Below are 21,264 nucleotides of genomic sequence, written 5' to 3' on the forward strand. Positions count from 1 at the left end.
ACTATGAGTTTTATTTTGTCAACGGCCAAACATTGATTTTGATTTGGTTGTATTTATTACAATTTTAGCTTTCTTCCATTTCGTACGAAACAAGCAGCTAAGTTTGGAAAAAATATATTATGTTTTCAAGAGTCTTATACTTGAGAGTGGATTTTTGGACCCCTGAGCTCCATGGAGCTCAAAATTTTGTTTTTTTCTAAAAAAATCAACCTTTTAAGTTTCAAAAAATTCTGAAACAAAAAACCACATGTACATAGGGATGTGTACATTATCTCAGTAAATTTTCATTGTGAAATGCGTTTTCATGTGGTCTACACACACAAAATATGATTAAACAAAATCATAATGATGTTTTCTTTGCCGCTCACATTAGAACTTGATTCGTAATAAAAAAAATTGCAGATATGTAGTATACATCCCTCTGTAGATTTTTTTCTTCAAAAAAAAGTGAAGCTCAAAAGTGGATTTCTGAATTTAAAAATTGGGCTCCATTGAGCCTAAGCTCTATTTGCAACTTCAGCTTATACTTGCACTACAAGAGAAGACCTCATGCTTTCATCCTCCTCTCGTTGGCGTCGCCGCCGGTCCGTCCCGTCTACAATGGCCTTTGGGCTATGGAGGTACGGAGGACCTCGGCCCCGCCAGCGGGAGGGACCCGTTCTCGTTCTTGTTAAATTCAACATCTTGGTTAGGGATGTGTGCCGGCGGCGATGTCCCTCAGTAGGAATAATGTCTCCCACATTATATCCTCGTCTCGATGCGTCTAACATCATCGGAGGGCTTGTTGAGGTGTGTCTCATCGGATCTCACGAGATTCAGTCGGTGCTAGTCTTCGATGGATCTATTTTGATCCGGTCTTCGTTCGTCTTCCTTTGGGTGTTTACAGGTTTGGTTCTTCCTATTTACGATTTTCTTCATCGGCGATGATTACTGCTTTGCAAGACGACTTCCTAACTGTCTATTATAACAAGGTTAGTCTGGCTCCGGTGAGGAAGGGGTGATGATGGTGGCATGCCTTCAACTCGCTCCCGTGCTCAACATGGCCGATGTATTTGGTCCGCCCTGCTAGCCGGCGTTCAATTGTAGACATTTTTTAACTAAAAGAAACATGTCATATAGTTTTACAAACAAATAAATCATATAGCACCATAATAATAAATAGTTTCACAACCAAATAAAAACCACAAAGTTTATAACCAATTTTAAATTGTCACAAATGCATCGAAAGAAAATGAACCAATACATCTATTGGTTGTCAAGGAGAGTCCACATGTACTCAACCAAGTCATTTTAGCGTAGCATATGAGTTTGTCAATCATGCATTTCATGATGAAATTGGATGAACTGTTCAAACGTTGTCGGTTCTTGGTGCTCAGGCACAATATTTTTACCCTGAAATTGGAACTCTTGGTGGTAGATGTTGCCAGCACGCTCAGACTCCATGATCATGATGTGCATGATCACACAAGCAGTCATTACCTCATAAAGCTTGCCGGTGCTTCATGTCAGTGCAAGGTGTAGACCAATAGCACATCGAGATTGAAGCGCACCAAAAGCACGCTCGACATCCTTCTTAGTGCTCTCTTGTGCTTGAAAAAATCTCTATCTCTTCTCTGCTTTCGAATTGGACATTGTCTCCACAAGAGTTGACCACTGAAGATAAATACCATCAGCTAGGTAGTATCTCTTGTTGTACCGGTGGTCATTGATCTCAAAGTTGATCTCTGAGCAGTAGCCTTCCGCAAGCCTTGCGAACACTGGAGAACGCTAAAGTATGTTGATGTCATTGTGTGAACCAGCCATGGCGAAAAAAGAATGTCAAATCCAAAGATCTTGTGAAGCCACTGCTTCTAGTATGATAATGCAACATTTCATATACCCCTTGTATTGCACATATCAAGCAAATGGATTGTTCTTCCACTTTCAGTGCATACAATCTATGCTACCAAGCATTTCCGGAAGGCCTCTATCTGCATTGGTCGTCAACAACCGGGTTGTATCTGCGGCAGTTGAGTCTCTCAGGTACTCAGGGCCAAACACTGCTACCATAGCCTTGCAGAATCTGTACATTGATGCGAGACATGTGGACCCACTCATGCAGATGTACTCATCCACAAGATAACCCGGAATTCCGTATGCAAGCATATAAATAGCCGCAATGCATTTCTGATAACAGAAGAAGCCAACCTTACCAAGGGCATCCTCCTTGCACTCAAAGTAATCATCATATTATACCACTCGCTCCGGAATACAATTGAACACATGCCTCGCAAGATGGGGTTTGAAGAGGAGGGTTGCTCTCAAAGTAATCGGCGAAGAGAATACAATGAGCGCTCTCTCTATTGTGGTTCGACGCTGGAGCATGGCCCGGGATTGATCTCCTGGACCTCGGCCGCTGCCTAGCAATGCAGCAACCACAAGATCCTTATTGTCTGACGACGAATCATCTGACGAGCAAATGAAGTAGTTGAAACAATACTCATCCCTATTATTCATGGTACCTTGCAAGCAAAGCGTCGAACACCTTGCGGTTGTGGTGGAGCCGCGGACGGTGAAGAGCACCCCGGCGAGCAGGCCTGTAGAAGCGGAGACGAGGGCGACCGACGACCTTGCAGCGCGAGGCGAGCGTTGTTGGGGCCAATGGGTGGTGTCAGTGGTCGGGGTTTCTGTAGCACAGGCGACGGCGAGAAGATGCCGCAAACGCCAGCAAGAACTCCTTTGATGTGGCGGCCGGGTGGGGGGAGGGGTGTGGATGAGGGCAGCGAAAAAGCAGCCGAAAACGGGCAGTAGCACTATGGCGGCAAGGGCGGGAGGGTGTTGGGCGTGGAGGGGGAGGGGGGATCGCGTACGTATCACCGACGGGCGGGCCAGGAGGAGGCCAAGGGGAGCGTGCGTGTGTGCTCCGTTTCATATCCGCGTGCGATGCAAACCTTGTTCAAATTTAAGCTGGAAATGGGTCACGGAAGAACAAAATGCGGACACCTGTTTGTTTGGATAGCCGCGTTGGGCTGTGATTTTTGACCGCTTCGACCAAACAGAAACATCAAATGCGATCGCGCGTTGGAGTTTTCTGCGTGCTCGTCAGCCCTGAGCCATGAGCCCGTGGTCGCGAGTAAAAATTCACCAGGACCGCGGCGTGCAATTGGCAAGCACGCACCGGCGATTCAGTGGAGAAGGCTTGGAGAGGAAAGAGGGGTAAAAGAAAGGGAGTTCACTTGATTCTGGGCCGTCCGGTCCTACGCACGGCCGTCCTCACTAAATGCAGGCAGAGTAGAGCACTGTCCCCAGTGGAGTACTGTACTGTACAGGCATCGCTTTCTGTCATGCGTAGGTATAACTGTTTGTTTTGCTTGGTAGTGCAAAGTAGAAAACAAAAGCCAGCCACGACATAACATATTTTTTTTAGGGTAGCCACGACATAACATTGATACGGTTCAGGTTTGAGTCCAGAGGCATGCAGCATGTGCGAGTGTCTCGCTGTTCGTTTGTCTGAAAGTGCGCCTAGTATATTCTCCATGTCCTAGCAGAATCTGTTTTGTGGCCGTGCCAGTGCCACCCCCTTCTTCCGTTGCTGCGAGACGGGAAACATGTGCTCCGGGTCACAAGTGGGGAACGCTGTTTGGACACATGGAAATGTCTCTCGGTTACCTCTCCTCGTTGCACCATTTGTTTCCGAGCTATTTGGACGATCACTGCTAGTTTCAGAGCTTTACTTTCAGGTCCAGTTTTTTCCCCCTCTTTTTGGTCCAGAATAGCCGCGCAAACGTGGGAGCTCCTATTCGGCGCTTCAGGCGCCAGGGAAGCCCCCTGGCGCCCATGCGCGGGCGCTGGTCGGCCGGCCCATGTACACTTTCACATTTGAGAAGTAAAAACGAAAAGAAAACAGAAAAAAATCGCAAAAATGGAAAACATTATGAATTCAAAAAAGTTCACAGATTTTGAAAAAAGTTCATAAACTTAAAAAAAGTTCATTGAATTTTATAAAAATAACCAATTTGGAAAATTTCAAAAAAAGTTCGTCAATTTTGAAAAAAGTTAAACAATGTTGAATTTTTTTATAAAATTTTAAAATAGTTCATTGAATTTGAAAAAATTCCAATCATTTGTTTTTAAAAAATAATTGAATTAGAAAAAATTACAATGAATTTTTAAAACAATCATTGATTTTGCAGAACTTTCTGTAAAAATCATTGTTTTTAAAAAATCATCGATTTTGAAAAAAGTTCATTAATTCTGTAAAAATTTCACAAAATTGAAAACATTCATTGTTTTCAAAAAAAAACTTCACCGATTTTGGAAAAAGTTCACAAAATTTAAATAAAGAAAAATCAAAAAATAAAAACGTAAAATAGCTAAATGGGTCGGCCCAGCTTGGAGGCCTCCAGGGGTTCGTTTGCAAAATGCATAGTAACGGGCGCCCGAAGCGCCACATTGGATCTGCCTGCAAATGGACTTCTTGGTTCTTCATCTCATGGACTTCTTCGTTCATGGGGTGTCAAATAGGCCTAGCATGGCCAGCAAAGGTGGGAGCGAAGGCCCAGTGCTTACTAGCCCTGAATCACGTTGGCGACGTAGGTTTGATCCTCTCAACAGCGAAATCTTACAGACGGAAAGCAAATCTAATCCTTATTTTTGTTGGCACAAAGTTCTATTTCTTTTCAAATGAACATACCAACATTTCAAAACAAACCTACATTCTTTCTATTCTAATACATCGATGCCTACATCTTTTGTATGTTCGAAGAAAAAACATTCAATTGTCTTAGAAAAAAGATTCATCGTGCTCCTATCTCAACATGAAAGCAGTGGGCAATTGTCTTTATTTCCCCTCTTGCAAAACAACTAGGGCAATGCCTTCCTTCCCTTTATCTCCATGGGTGACCTCGTGGATTCTCCTCCCCTCTACCCGTTGCTCTGGCGGCCCGTGGCAGGAAGGGGAATCGTGGTGCCTCGGCTTCGGGTAGTAGATAGGTTAGTGGTTTAGTCCTCACGGGGGCGGCGTTAGACGGATGGCAACGCTTCTTCTTCGAGTCAGTCTTACATGCTCCGATCTTCCTCAAGTTCGTCAGTCAAAACAGATTAGACGAAACTTCGGCGTAGATTTCGGCCAGCTCCTCACGGCGGCAAGGTTATGGTTTCTCGTTGTGCGTACGCAACGATGTGATTTTATGTCATGTTCTTTAGATCGATTCAAGGTTTCAAACGCGACGGTTGCGGCTCTAGGGCACTGGTCCTTAGGGGCATGTGCACAAAGACTTCTCGTTTGTCATCAACAAGGTTAGGCCGGCTCTATTATTGGAGCGCCATCACCGACGCATTGACACCTCGTTCTGGCGACATGGTCCAAGGCCCTTGATGTAATTTTTATTATGTTTGAGGTGCTTTATACTTACGGTGAACTTTTATAATAGCTTAAGTCTTTTTCAGATAGAAGAAGCAAATCCAACATTGTTGTAAATAAAAAAATTGAAGCGACGTTTTATGCATATCACACGTTAATTGCTATATTAGTTAGCTGGAATAGTGCTTGATTTACACGAATTGTGTTGGTGTCTATGAACCAGACATTGGTGGGTGTGTGGAAACAACATGTGTGAGTTCGGCCGGGGACTGAACACGCTACACTACTTGGTCTCGGTGATCGGGGAAGGAAACAACACGAAGTAAAGCACACCAAAACTACCCAGGTTTGAGTCATCGTCAAGGTGTAACCCCCTACTCCTGCTATGGCCATATTGTTGTGTTCTTGACGAACAGGTTACAATGTGTGGTAGATTGCTAATGGATCCAACCCTTTGCTAGGTTGCAGTCACCCTCTATTTATATTGAACCTGGTCCTCCTCTTATCCTACAGGGGGTTGACACATGTCCAGCACAAACAGAGGAGAGAGGGGAGGACCATCTGTATCGGCCTGAGACAACGAGGTGCGGCATGCACCCCCATGTCATGTTGGCTGCTACATGATGTTCCTATAGCAACACGTGGAGTTGGTGAATCCTCAGTTATCAATGTAGATGACCTTGGGGATGGCACGCCTCGCCGACGCCCAAAGTCAAAAGGTGGACATGTTGCGTCCCATCCCCACGGCTGACGCCAGTCGCTGTAGCAAAGTGGTGCACATTAATGCCTTTGACAGGCAGATTCCTTGTTTCCTTCACGAAGAAGAAACCCACCGCAGGGGGTTGTGCTTCCCAGGCGGGTCCCACAAGCGCTTCCCGGGGTTTTTGAGCCGAGCCAAGCACTTAGCTAGTGTCATGGAATTGTCACGGCAGATGTCCTAGCAAAAGGACTTAGTCGTAGGGCCATCGCAACTAGGAAGCTTAAATGGGTTAATCGGGATAAATGACATGAGAGGTTTTTATACTAGTTCGGTCCCTTACGATGAAGGTAAAAGCCTACGTCTAGTTGTGTTGGAATTGCTGGGGTTTCGATGACCAGGGAGCGAATCCGCTTTGCCTGGCTTTGAGTTGTTGTTTTTCTTGTCCTAAGACGCCGCTAGGCCGTCCCCTTATATACATGGGTTGACGCCTGACGGCCTACAGAGTCCCAGCCGGCCCATAAAACGTGTCCGGCTCGGTGACTTCTTTTATATACCTTTCTTTACAAGTCTTTCCTTACGTATGGTGGTTTACAATATTGGGCCTTAAGCCGCCTCTGGGCTTAGGCCTTCTACAAGTCTTAACAAACTATCACCTTGAATATTACTAGGCTTCTTTTGTAACCCGCCATTGGGATTGATCCGGCCCCTCCTGGGCGGGTCATACCTAGTAGCTATATCCCCAACAGCTAGGAAACGTTTGGGCACCGTTCTCCTAATCGATGGGCTACCAAGTGTTGGAAATATGCCCTAGTGGCAATGATAAAATGGTTATTATTATATTTCTTTGTTCATGATAATTGTCTATTGTTCATGCTATAATTGTGTTATCCGGAAATCGTAATACATGTGTGAATACATAGACCACAACACGTCCCTAGTGAGCCTCTAGTTGACTAGCTCGTTGATCAAAGGATAGTCATGGTTTCCTGACTATGGACATTAGATGTCATTGATAACGGGATCACATCATTAGGAGAACGATGTGATGGACAAGACCCAATCCTAAGCTTAACTCAAAGATCGTGTAGTTCGTTTGCTGTAGCTTTTCTGAATGTCAAGTATCATTTCCTTAGACCATGAGATTGTGCAACTCTCGGATACCGTAGGAGTGCCTTGGGTGTGCCAAACGTCACAACGTAACTGGGTGACTATAAAGGTACATTACAGGTATCTCCGAAAGTGTCTGTTGGGTTGGCACGAATCGAGACTGGGATTTGTCACTCCGTATGACGGAGAGGCGTCTCTGAGCCCACTCAGTAATGCATCATCATAATGAGCTCAATGTGATCAAGTAGTTGATCACGGGATCATGCATTACGGTACGAGTAAAGTGACTTGCCGGTAACGAGACTGAACAAGGTATTGGGATACCGACGATCGAGTCTCGGACAAGTAACGTACCAATTGACAAAGGGAATTGTATACGGATTGATTGAATCCTCGACATCGTGGTTCATCCAATGAGATCATCGTGGAGCATGTGGGAGCCAACATGGGTATCCAGATCCCGCTGTTGGTTATTGACCGGAGAGTCGTCTCGGTCATGTCTGCATGTCTCCTGAACCCATAGGGTCTACACACTTAAGGTTCGGTGACGCTAGGGTTGTTAGGAAGACTTGTATGTGATTACCGAATGTTGTTCGGAGTCCCGGATGAGATCCCGGACATCACGAGGAGTTCCGAAATGGTCCGGAGGTAAAGATTTATATATGGGAAGTTGTCATATGGTCGCCGGAAAGTTTTGGGGACATATCGGTATTGTACTAGGGCCATCGGAGGGGTTCCGGGGGTCCACCGGGAGGGTCCACCTCTTCAGGAGGGCCTTATGAGCTGTATGGAGAAGGGAACCAGCCCGAGTGGGCTGGGGCGCCACACCCCCCTAGGGCCCATGCGCCTAGGGTTGGGGGAAACCCTAAGGGGGGGCGCCCCCTTGCTTAGGGGGCAAGCCCCCCTCCCCTTGGCCGCCGTCCCCCCTCTAGATCTCATCTAGAGGGGCCGGCCCCCTTCCCCTTTCCCCTATAAATAGAGGGGTGAGGGGAGGGCTGCAGACAACATCCAAGGCGCAACCCCTCCCTCCCGTGACACTCCTCCGTCTCCCTGCGCTTGGCGAAGCTCTGCCGAGATCACCGTTGCTTCCACCACCACGTCGTTGTGCTGCTGGATCTTCATCAACCTCTCCTTCCCCCTTACTGGATCAAGAAGGAGGAGACGTCTCCCAAACGTACATGTGTTGAACGCGGAGGTGTTGTCTGTTCGGCACTTGGTCATCGGTGATTTGGATCACGTCGAGTACGACTCCATCAACCCGGTTCTCTTGAACGCTTCCGTGCACGATCTACAAGGGTATGTAGATGCACTCCTCTCTCCCTCGTTGCTAGATGACTCCATAGATTGATCTTGGTGATGCGTAGAAAATTTTAAAATTCTGCTACGTTCCCCAACAGTGGCATCATGAGCTAGGTCTATGCGTAGTTACTATGCACGAGTAGAACACAAAGTAGTTGTGGGCGTCGATATTGTCAATTTGCTTGCCGTTACTAGTCTTATCTTGATTCGGCGGCATCGTGGGATGAAGCGGACCGGACCAACCTTACACGTACGCTTACGTGAGACCGGTTCCACCGACTGACATGCACTAGTTGCATAAGGTGGCTGGCGGGTGTCTGTCTCTCCCACTTTAGTCGGATCGGATTCGATGAACAGGGTCCTTATGAAGGGTAAATAGAAATTGGCAATTCACGTTGTGGTTTTGGCATAGGTAAGAAATGTTCTTGCTAGAAACCTATAGCAGCCATGTAAAAACTTGCAATAACAATTAGAGGACGTCTAACTTGTTTTTGCAACAAGTGTTTTGTGATGTGATATGGCCAAAGGTTGTGATGAATGATGAATGATATATGTGATGTATGAGATTGATCATGTTCTTGTAATAGGAATCACGACTTGCATGTCGATGAGTATGACAACCGGCAGGAGCCATAGGAGTTGTCTTTATTTATTTATGACTTGCGTGTCAATATAAACGTCATGTAATTACTTTACTTTATTGCTAAAGCGTTAGCCATAGTAGTAGAAGTAATAGATGACGAGACAACTTCAAGAAGACACGATGATGGAGATCATGGTGTCATGCCGGTGACAACGATGATCATGGAGCCCCGAAGATGGAGATCAAAGGAGCAAATGATATTGGCCATATCATGTCACTATTTGATTGCATGTGATGTTTATCATGTTTTACATCTTATTTGCTTAGAACGACGGTAGCTTAAATAAGATGATCCCTCGTAATAATTTCAAGAAAGTGTTCCCCCTAACTGTGCATCGTTGCGAAGGTTCGTTGTTTCGAAGCACCACGTGATGATCGGGTGTGATAGATTCTAGCGTTCGAATACAACGGGTGTAAGACAGATTTACACATGCAATACACTTAGGTTGACTTGACGAGCCTAGCATGTACAGACATGGCCTCGGAACACAGAAGACCGAAAGGTCGAGCATGAGTCGTATAGAAGATACGATCAACATGAAGATGTTCACCGATGTTGACTAGTCCGTCTCACGTGATGATCAGACACAGCCTAGTTAACTCGGATCATGTTATACTTAGATGACTGGAGGGATGTCTATCTGAGTGGGAGTTCATTTAATAATTTGATTAGATGAACTTAATTATCATGAACTTAGTCTAAAATCTTTACAATATGTCTTGTAGATCAAATGGCCCACGTTGTCCTCAACTTCAACGCGTTTTTAGAGAAAGCCAAGCTGAAAGACGATGGCAACAACTATACGGACTGGGTCCGGAACCTGAGGATCATCCTCATAGCTGCCAAGAAAGATTATGTCCTAGAAGCACTGCTAGGTGACGCACCCGTCCCACAGAACCAAGACATTATGAACGCTTGGCAGACACATGCTGATGATTACTCCCTCGTTCAGTGCGGCATGCTTTACAGCTTAGAACCGGGGCTCCAAAAGCGTTTTGAGAGACACGGAGCATATGAGATGTTCGAAGAGCTGAAAATGGTTTTTCAAGCTCATGCCCGGGTCGAGAGATATGAAGTCTCCAACAAGTTCTTCAGCTGTAAGATGGAGGAAAATAGTTCTATCAGTGAGCACATACTCAAAATGTCTGGGTTGCATAACTGCTTGACTCAGCTGGGAGTTAATCTCCCGGATGACACGGTCATTGACAGAATCCTTCAGTCGCTTCCACCGAGCTACAAGAGCTTTGTGATGAACTTCAATATGCAGGGGATGGAAAAGACCATTCCTGAAGTATTTGCAATGCTGAAATCAGCAGAGGTAGAAGTCAAAAAGGAACATCAAGTGTTGATGGTGAATAAAACCACTAAGTTCAAGAAAGGCAAGGGTAAGAAGAACTTCAAGAAGGACGGCAAGGGAGTTGCCGCGCCCGGTAAGCAAGCTGCCGGGAAGAAGCCAAAGAATGGACCCAAGCCCGAGACTGAGTGTTTTTATTACAAGGGAAGTGGTCACTAGAAGCGGAACTGCCCCAAATACTTAGCGGACAAGAAGGCCGGCATCACGAAAGGTATATGTGATATACATGTAATTAATGTGTACCTTACCAGTACTCATATTAGCTCCTGGGTATTTGATACCGGTGCGGTTGCTCACATTTGTAACTCAAAGCAGGAGCTGCGGAATAAACGGAGACTGGCGAAGGACGAGGTGACGATGCGCGTCGGGAATGGTTCCAAGGTCGATGTGATCGCCGTCGGCACGCTACCTCTATATTTACCTACGGGATTAGTTTTAAACCTCAATAATTGTTATTTAGTGCCAGCTTTGAGCATGAACATTGTATCAGGATCTTGTTTAATACGAGATGGCTACTCATTTAAATCCGAGAATAATGGTTGTTCTATTTATATGAGAGATATGTTTTATGTTCATGCTCCGATGGTGAATGGTTTATTCTTAATGAATCTCGAGCGTAATGCTACACATATTCATAGTGTGAATACCAAAAGATGTAAGGTTGATAATGATAGTCCCACATACTTGTGGCACTGCCGCCTTGGTCACATAGGTGTCAAACGCATGAAGAAGCTCCATGCAGATGGACTTTTAGAGTCTCTTGATTACGAATCATTTGACACGTGCGAACCATGCCTCATGGGTAAAATGACCAAGACTCCGTTCTCAGGAACAATGGAGCGAGCAACCAACTTATTAGAAATCATACATACTGATGTGTGCGGTCCAATGAGTGTTGAGGCTCGCTGTGGCTATCGTTATGTTCTCACCCTCACTGATGACTTGAGTAGATATGGGTATGTCTACTTAATGAAACACAAGTCTGAGACCTTTGAAAAGTTCAAGGAATTTCAGAGTGAGGTTGAGAATCAACGTGACAGGAAAATCAAGTTCTTGTGATCAGATCGTGGGGGAGAATACTTGAGTCACGAATTTGGCACACACTTAAGAAAATGTGGAATATTTTCACAACTCACGCCGCCTGGAACACCTCAGCGTAATGGTGTGTCCGAACGTCGTAATCGCACTCTATTAGATATGGTGCGATCTATGATGTCTCTTACCGATTTACCGCTATCATTTTGGGGCTATACTTTAGAGACTGCCGCATCCACTTTAAATAGGGCTCCGTCGAAATCTGTTGAGACGACACCGTATGAATTATGGTTTGGGAAGAAACCTAAGCTGTCGTTTCTAAAAGTTTGGGGATGCGATGCTTATGTCAAGAAACTTCAACCTGAAAAGCTCGAACCCAAGTGGGAAAAATGCGTCTTCATAGGATATCCTAAAGAAACTATTGGGTATACCTTCTACCTCAGATCCGAAGGCAAGATCTTTGTTGCCAAGAATGGGTCCTTTCTAGAGAAAGAGTTTCTCTCGAAAGAAATAAGTGGGAGGAAGGTAGAACTTGATGAAGTATTACCTCTTGAATCGGTAAGTGGCGCAGCTCAAGAAAATGTTCCTGAGGTGCCTGCACCGACTAGAGAGGAAGTGGATGATGATGATCATGAAACTTCAGATCAAGTTGCTACTGAACTTCGTAGGTCCACAAGGACACGTTCCACACTAGAGTGGTACGGCAACCCTGTCTTGGAAATCATGTTGTTAGAAAACGGTGAACCTTCGAACTATGAAGAAGCGATGGCGGGCCCGGATTTCGACAAATGGCTGGAAGCCATGAAATCCGAGATAGGATCCATGTATGAAAACGAAGTATGGACTTTGACTGACTTGCCCGTTGATCGGCGAGCCATAGAAAATAAATGGATCTTGAAGAAGAAGACAGACGCAGATGGTAATGTGACCATCTATAAAGCACGGCTTGTCGCTAAGGGTTATCGACAAGTTTAAGGGGTTGACTACGATGAGACTTTCTCACCCGTAGCGAAGCTGAAGTCTGTCCGAATCATGTTAGCAATTGCCGCATTTTATGATTATGAGATATGGCAAATGCACGTCAAAACAGTATTCCTTAATGGTTTCCTTAAGGAAGAATTGTATATGATGCAGCCGGAAGGTTTTGTCGATCCTAAGAATGCTGACAAGGTGTGCAAGCTCCAACACTCGATTTATGGGCTGGTGCAAGCATCTCGGAGTTGGAACATTCGTTTTGATGAGATGATCAAAGCGTTTGGGTTTATGCAGACTTATGGAGAAGCTTGCATTTACAAGAAAGTGAGTGGGAGCTCTGTAGCATTTCTCATATTGTATGTGGATGACATACTGTTGATGGGAAATGATATAGAATTCCTGGAAAGCATAAAGGCCTACTTGAACAAGTGTTTTTCAATGAAGGACCTTGGAGAAGCTGCTTATATATTAGGCATCAAGATCTATAGAGATAGATCGAGACGCCTCATTGGTCTTTTACAGAGTACGTACCTTGACAAGATATTGAAGAAGTTCAAAATGGATCAGTCAAAGAAGGGGTTCTTGCCCATATTGCAAGGTACGAGATTGAGCATGGCTCAATGCCCGACCACGGCAGAAGATAGAGAAAAGATAAGTGTCGTCCCCTATGCCTCGGCCATAGGGTCTATCATGTATGCTATGTTGTGTACCAGACTTGATGTAAACCTTGCCGTGAGTTTGGTAGGAAGGTACCAAAGTAATCCCGGCATGGAACACTGGACAGCGGTCAAGAATATCCTGAAGTACCTGAAAAGGACTAAGGAAATGTTTCTCGTTTATGGAGGTGACGAAGAGCTCATCGTAAAGGGTTACGTCGATGCTAGCTTCGACACAGATCTGGATGACTCTAAGTCACAAACCGGATACGTGTATATTTTGAATGGTGGGGCAGTAAGCTGGTGCAGTTGCAAGCAAAGCGTTGTGGCGGGATCTACATGTGAAGCGGAGTACATGGCAGCCTCGGAGGCAGCACAAGAAGCAGTCTGGGTGAAGGAGTTCATTACCGACCTAGGAGTCATACCCAATGCGTTGGGCCCCATGACCCTCTTCTATGACAACACTGGAGCTATTGCCCTTGCCAAGGAGCCCAGGTTTCACAAGAAGACCAGGCATATCAAGCGTCGCTTCAACTCCATTCGTGAAAGTGTTCAAAATGGAGACATAGAGATTTGTAAAGTACATACGGACCTGAATGTAGCAGATCCGTTGACTAAACCTCTCCCTAGAGCAAAACATGATCAACACTAGAACTGCATGGATGTTCGATTCATCACAATGTAACTAGAATATTGACTCTAGTGCAAGTGGGAGACTGTTGGAAATATGCCCTAGAGGCAATAATAAAATGGTTATTATTATATTTCTTTGTTCATGATAATTGTCTATTGTTCATGCTATAATTGTGTATCCGAAAATCGTAATACATGTGTGAATACATAGACCACAACACGTCCCTAGTGAGCCTCTAGTTGACTGCTCGTTGATCAAAGGATAGTCATGGTTTCCGGACTATGGACATTAGATGTCATTGATAACGGGATCACATCATTAGGAGAATGATGTGATGGACAAGACCCAATCCTAAGCTTAGCTCAAACATCGTGTAGTTCGTTTGCTATAGCTTTTTTGAATGTCAAGTATCATTTCCTTAGACCATGAGATTGTGCAACTCCCGGATACCGTATGAGTGCCTTGGGTGTGCCAAACGTCACAACGTAACTGGGTGACTATAAAGGTACATTACAGGTATCTCCGAAAGTGTCAGTTGGGTTGGCACGAATCGAGACTGGGATTTGTCACTCCGTATGACGGAGAGGTATCTCTAGGCCCACTCGGTAATGCATCATCATAATGAGCTCAATGTGATCAAGTGGTTGATCACGGGATCATGCATTACGGTACGAGTAAAGTGACTTGCCGGTAACGAGACTGAACAAGGTATTGGGATACCGACGATCGAGTCTCGGACAAGTAACGTACCGATTGACAAAGGGAATTGTATACGGATTGATTGAATCCTCGACATCGTGGTTCATCCGATGAGATCATCGTGGAGCATGTGGGAGCCAACATGGGTATCCAGATCCTGCTGTTGGTTATTGACCGGAGAGTCATCTCGGTCATGTCTGCATGTCTCCCGAACCCGTAGGGTCTACACACTTAAGGTTCAGTGACGCTAGGGTTGTTAGGAAGACTTGTATGTGATTACCGAATGTTGTCTGGAGTCCCGGATGAGATCCCGGACGTCACGAGGTGTTCCGGAATGGTCCGGATGTAAAGATTTATATATGGGAAGTTGTCATATGGTCGCCGGAAAGTTTCGGGGGCATATCGGTATTGTACTGGGGCCACCGGAGGGGTTCGGGGGTCCACCGGGAGAGTCCACCTCTTCTGGAGAGCCTTATGGGCTGTATGGAGAAGGGAACCAGCCCAAGTGGGCTGGTGCGCCACACCCCCCTAGGGCCCATGCGCCTAGGGTTGGGGGAAACCCTAAGGGGGGGCGCCCCCTTGCTTGGGGGGCAAGCCCCCCTCCCCTTGGCCGCCGCCCCCCCTCTAGATCTCATCTAGAGGGGGTCGGCCCCCTTCCCCTTTCTCCTATAAATAGAGGGGTGAGGGGAGGGCTGCAGACAACATCCAAGGCACAGCCCCTCCCTCCCGTGACACTTCTCCGTCTCCCTGCGCTTGGCGAAGCCCTGTCGAGATCACCGTTGCTTCCACCATCACGCCGTCGTGCTGCTGGATCTTCATCAACCTCTCCTCCCCCTTGCTGGATCAAGAAGGAGGAGACGTCTCCCAACCGTACGTGTGTTGAACGCGGATGTGTTGTCCGTTCGGCACTTGGTCATCGGTGATTTGGATCACGTCGAGTACGACTCCATCACCCCCGTTCTCTTGAACGCTTCCGCGCGCGATCTACAAGGGTATGTAGATGCACTCCTCTCTCCCTCGTTGCTAGATGACTCCATAGATTGATCTTGGTGATGCGTAGAAAATTTTAAAATTCTGCTACGTTCCCCAACACCAAGCTCTCAGTAGAGCCATTCGGTGCGGCAAAGCTTGCGAGGTGCCACTATCAAGGCCCAAATCCGCCGACCCAGGATACCCTGGTTCTCATTGGGCCGACAGTAGCCCTTGGGCCCATGTCCTGCCCACAATCACGCGTCGGTCGCATTTACTTCAATTATAATTAGGTTTGTAGAAAGTGGAAACGTCCCCTTAATCTTCGCACCATGTCCACGGCACCGTTTCTACGAGTGAGGGTAGTGGGGCGCCGCGCCTCGATTTGCAGGCGGGTGCCGCTCCATCTGTCTTGATTTATTTTGATCTAAACGGACACGCACGAACCATTCGGGTCGGCGTGTTAAAGTTTCCCTGACAGAGCTCCCCGCTTGTTTCATTACATCACTAAAAAAAAGAGAGCTCCCCGCTAGTTTCATTTCATCACTGAAAAAGAAGAGAGCTCCCCGCTAGTACCTCACTCGGAAAAAAAAGAGAGCCCCCCACTAGTACCTTACGCAGACCGACTTCATCGTCTTCCTCGGAACGCCGCCGCCGAAGTGCGCCTCGAGGTAAACTCGTCCCTCTCCCTCCCGACTCCTCCCCCCACCCCCACCCCCCGGCTCTACTATAACGTGGATTACAGCAATCCATCTGGGCCTCGGTTCCTCTGGTTCGTGGCGAACCCTATCCTGCTTGGACTGTTACGCCTCGTTTGATATTAGGGGTTTGAAGGGGATTATCCCCGCGCGGGCCGTAACCGCCGCCGCCCGCGGGCGTCGTCCTCCGGAACCGTGGTGTTCTTCCCCCAAGGAAATTTCTCTACTCCCCTCCCCTCCCTGCGAACCTGTGAAACCCTAGGGCCACCCCGTCTCTCACCTAGTTTTCCTGTTAAGTCAGCCATGGTGTGTTTCAGAGAGGGATTTAGCTTGTTCTTTTGCTTTGCCTCGCTATGTAATCGCAGGCGGAGAGGTAGCACCTTGCTGCCCATGTCTTCTGAATCATCTAGTTTCCAACTGAAGTATTGTTAAAGATCCACTGGATTCTGTGTCTGTTTAATTGTATGGGCACTTGTATGAGTGCTGAGAAAATATCCAGAGAAATGCCTTTTGTTAAAATTTTCGTGACTGGGCTGCAGCTCGATGTCAATTGAGCTCATGTGCAGGCTCTTGCTTCCTTGATTGCGTACAACAGCTTTTGATGGCCTTGATTGTGCAGGTTCTTATGGTCTCTCACTTCCTCCGGGAAACCTCTCAAAATATTTATCCGATTCATCCAGTTTGTTGCGGATTTGGGGCCCTAAAACCAGTTAATTCATTTCCTGAAATCCGGCTGTGGTTTAGCTGAACCTGCACCCCCCAAACGTTTGGTCCGCCCCGCGCAATGATCGATGAGTTCGTCATCGCGTTTCTGTCGCTTAGATTTAGTTTCATTTTGGGGATTGTACTCGGTGGTCGGTTGATTTTGTGTGCATCTTATAGTACACCACGTCTACCTTTTGACACCCTTGTCAATGTTTAGCAAGATAGGTAGGGGTTCATACATGTGTGTAGTTTATCCGTTTCGCAGGTGAAGGAATCATTTTTAAAGATCTGATTTGATGCTTGTTCTGCTTCACTTTCCAAGAATATGGGGTTCTGAATTTCAGTTCAGGAGGCAATCTGACTTGTGAAATGGACCTTTGTGGTCCGGTGATTCATGCTTGCAGGAATTTCAGAGGAAGGAGGAGCCAAGTGTTGATCGGAGATGAATGCCCCTGACCGCTATGAACGCTTCGTCGTGCCTGAGGGCACAAAGAAGTGAGTCTACTCTACCTCCACACCGTTCTCAAACTTTTTTCTAGAAAATGCTTCAATTTTGTTTTGTCAGGTATAGATTTTTGTCAAAAAAGAAGCAGCTGTGGGATATAACTTTCTTAAAATAATTAAACATTTCATTTCTGTCGTTAATAACCATATTGCCCCCGTTCATGTCATTCTTTTGGCATGTAGAGAGTAGTTGTGAAAATAATCTGATGCTATAAACCTTTTTTTTACTATTGTTACCAATTAGGGCTCGTGGTAGTCTCTACCGGCTGCTCTATCACTTAAAGTTTATGGATGTAATCCTTACTATTTTGTAATGCAGGGTGTCATTTGAGAAGGATACAAAGATCATGAATGCTGCATCTTTCACTATTGAACGTGAGGACCACACCATCGGCAACATCCTCCGCATGTATGTGTAGAAAACTGTGTGCCTTTTTGTCCTTGGTGGTTATTTTCATCAGTTCACACCTTCTAATTTTCTTCTATATCTATGAGATTCTGCAGGCAGCTGCACAGGGACCCAAATGTTCACTTCGCTGGCTATAAGCTCCCTCACCCCCTTCAGTACAAGATCATTGTCAGGGTAGGGGGCATATTTATGTATGTTCTATTCCTTCGTCAGATTAGAGTTTGCTAGTCTCATGTTTTATTATGTGGGCAGATCCATACTGCAAGCCAGTCCTCCCCAACGCAGGCATATACCCAGGCAATCAATGATCTAGACAAGGAGCTTGAGAACCTGAAGCAAGCTTTTGAGGTCTGTTTCTTGTGCATAGCTCAATAATTAGTTACTCCTGGTGGCCTATGGCGTGCCATTAGTCCAATATGACACTGACTAGTGCGGGCCTGTATAAAAGCTAGTGCCTTTGCTATTAAATTTGCATTTTCATGACCAGTTCTCTGATAGCTTGATTTGAGACTTATGGAGTTGTTTATGTTGATTTTACGCAATGAAGTTGATGAAATGAGCGTTATTTATTTTTCGTGCTGCTGTACTGAGATAACTGTGATGCAGCATAATTTGTTTTATTGCACTTTCTTTGGAATAATGTCCAAGCAAATGTGTTGCTTTTAGTTTCTACTTTCTCTCGTCAAATGAGTAGTCTTGGAAGCAAAACACAAATTAAATAGTGTTGATATTTTACTGTAGCCTTCTGGCATGGAACAACCATTCAGAAATAAGTACACATGTTTTGGGCAAATAATGTTCCTTTACACTAAGCTTCCTATACACACTGTCGATTGACTTGCTACACACAGTGCCACTAAGCATAAAATTATCTGTCTGAAAGTTGCACTTTACAACATATGAAACTAAGGTTGCGGGTCTAGAAATTCCCTGAATATTTTTGTTGCAAATCGTCTTGCTTCAAGCTAACCTCTTGATCACACAGCAATCCAGAGCATGCTGGTACTTTGTTCTTTGCTGTGTAATAACACAAATAGCAATCATGTTCTACTTTATGAACTGGACATGAACTAGCTTCTGTAAAAGATTACGAATTCATTCATTCCCAATGGCCAATACTATATTTTGTTCTTTTGTAATGAGAACAATAGACCACTCTATTAGTATAATTTCAAGAATTTGTTATGGCTGAAGGTGTATCTTTAGTTTGCACATGTAGCATAACCTTTTATGCTACTCCCTGGAGCTACATCTTCCTTTCCATAAACATCAGTATCATCTTTAGTTTCCCAGGTTGCTTCACCTTTTCTGACCTACTGTTTTACTAAATAGAGGCAAATTTTGTCTGTCTGTGAGCAATTGCACTACCTTCCAGTTTGTTTTTTATGGTGGCATAAAACAAGGAATAATACATATATAATGGAAACTTTCTTAAATTACTGTTAGTTTTATAGAACTGTGTCATTCTGAAGGATTTGAGTCTGGAAAAATGTCTGACTCGAGTGCTTTAATAGTTTCTGACATGGCCATTCCATTTTTTATCCAAACAGTTGTCACTTTTGGAGAACATTTTTGTTTCAAAATATGTGATGACTGCTAAATAAGGGCAACAATGCCCAGTTGAACTTATTTGGTAGTGATGACTGACGACTTCATGTTGTGCAACTCGAGAAAGTTATTATATATTTATGTTAGGGGACACTTACGGATGGTAGACTAGATGTGATTTGCTACTTTTATTTGTATCTTCAGCAAAGTTTGCATCGTTAGTAGACTATTTTTCTACTGACAAGCAGAACTTTAGATGTCAAATCTCTCTTATCTGTCTTTTCAAGTAACATAGAAATAATGGTCCACATATAATTGAATTGCCTGTAGGACTGCCTAATTCAATTGCACAGGGTGTTTTGCTAATGTAGTTAATTCCTGGTACACCTTTTCTTGGTGAACGGAAGAATGGATAGAACCTTCAAATCATATGGCATGCCTCCATATTCGTTAGATTGAATCTTTGTATTTGGATTTAGAATTCCTCATGTTGCTAAGAAGAGGAGTTAAGAAGATGTTAGTTCAAGTTTTTTTTTCTGACATCTCTGAGGTTTCTTTTTAGTTATAGTAGACTAGCAATGCCGATATTCTGATGGTTATATGGACTCTACCCCCCCCCCCCCTCCCCCCCTCCCCTCCTGCGTTTAAGACAGTGTATCAGCCGTCCTCCAAATTGGATATGTTCTAGTTGAATTAACTTCCACGGATGGAGTGCATATGAAAGACATGCCAAGATATGCCACTGATCTTTTGAGCTTTCTGTTTCCAGGATGAGAAGACCCGATTCGAGGAAAGGATGAAGCAGGGCTACTAGGTCAAGGGTGTTGGATGCTGATGTGAAATCTCCCTTGCTACTAGTTATATCTGATGTCTGAACTGCGGTAGAAAAAAAAATAGACAAGGCCTGTCGATGATCCTCTGAACTCGTCGAACCTCTTCATGTGCGGATTGCGTATGATTACACGGCTGTTAAACATGTGTTGGCACTTGATACGCCTGCTGGTTGAATTGCTCGCTCTTAACAGGTTCGATAGAAGGTACGGACCCAGCTTCAGCGAGACTTCTCGTACTGAGTGAATGTTATGCCGATGTATTGTAACTGACTTAACAGACTGTCTGTATTGTGGCCGGACTTTGTTCACTCAGTGAGCCCAGCGCAGGCGTGAGCAACGGCCCAGTGCCTGTGCCGAGATCTCGTGTCCTTACTAGGCCTGGATCAGAATCACGGAAGCAACTTCTCATCTTGTTTTTTAGAGGAACTTCTCATCTTGTTGGCACACAGATCTATTTCTTTTATTAAAATAATCAAACAAACATTTTGAAAGAAACCATCCTTGGAAAGAAAATATAAGATTGATCATTATGATTATGAGTTATTTGATACACTAGTTAGTTCAAATAATTTCATGATTTGAAAGGTTAAAATAATTTCGTAGACTACTTCATCATGAAACAAATGTTTATGGCTCACAACATCATGTTTGGTGCGCACCAGAAATTCTCTTTGTAATAGTTTGATCTGGTTTCAAAAAAAAAACCTAGTCTGATCTGGTGATAGGATTGGTATGCCCATCTGGCTAGTTTTTCTGGTAGAATCGCCCCCCTCCCTAGCTTCTTCCAGAATCACCACTCTATGTTTTTTATAATCCTAACTAATTAGACCTTAACTAGATAGGGTTGTAAAAAAAATATGGAGTGACAATTCTGGAAGAAACTGGGGAGGAGGGCGATTCTGGGAGAATCGCCGAAAAGAACTGGCCCACATATGTGGTCCCTAGTCTGACCCAATAAGATAGATTTTTTTTGCGAGAAGACCCAATAATATAGATTATCAATACATTCCTTGGATATATAAGTTCATTAGTCATAAGCATTTAAGAACAGTTGATCTATGTTAGGTCACCAAATGGCCATTCATTTGGATGTAAATGCAACACATTATGAGTGAAGATCCATGGGGCAGTTGATCTATACTAGTGGCTGGGGC

The 21,264-nt window shown here is 44.9% G+C and overlaps 1 protein-coding gene across 1 annotated transcript; it reads left to right on the forward strand.

Annotated features, from left to right (window-relative positions):
* Positions 1 to 15,903: 15,903 nt before the first annotated feature.
* LOC123104182 (DNA-directed RNA polymerases II, IV and V subunit 11) lies at positions 15,904 to 20,418 on the forward strand. The gene is made up of 6 exons (XM_044525949.1): positions 15,904 to 16,084; positions 17,221 to 17,311; positions 17,640 to 17,729; positions 17,825 to 17,903; positions 17,982 to 18,077; positions 20,047 to 20,418. The coding sequence occupies exons 2-6, from the start codon at positions 17,259 to 17,261 to the stop codon at positions 20,089 to 20,091; spliced, it is 363 nt and encodes a 120-aa protein (XP_044381884.1). The 5' UTR covers positions 15,904 to 16,084; positions 17,221 to 17,258; the 3' UTR covers positions 20,092 to 20,418.
* Positions 20,419 to 21,264: the final 846 nt, after the last annotated feature.

The sequence above is a fragment of the Triticum aestivum genome, chromosome 5A (genome assembly GCF_018294505.1).
Source record: "Triticum aestivum cultivar Chinese Spring chromosome 5A, IWGSC CS RefSeq v2.1, whole genome shotgun sequence".
Classification (NCBI taxonomy): Eukaryota; Viridiplantae; Streptophyta; class Magnoliopsida; order Poales; family Poaceae; genus Triticum; species Triticum aestivum.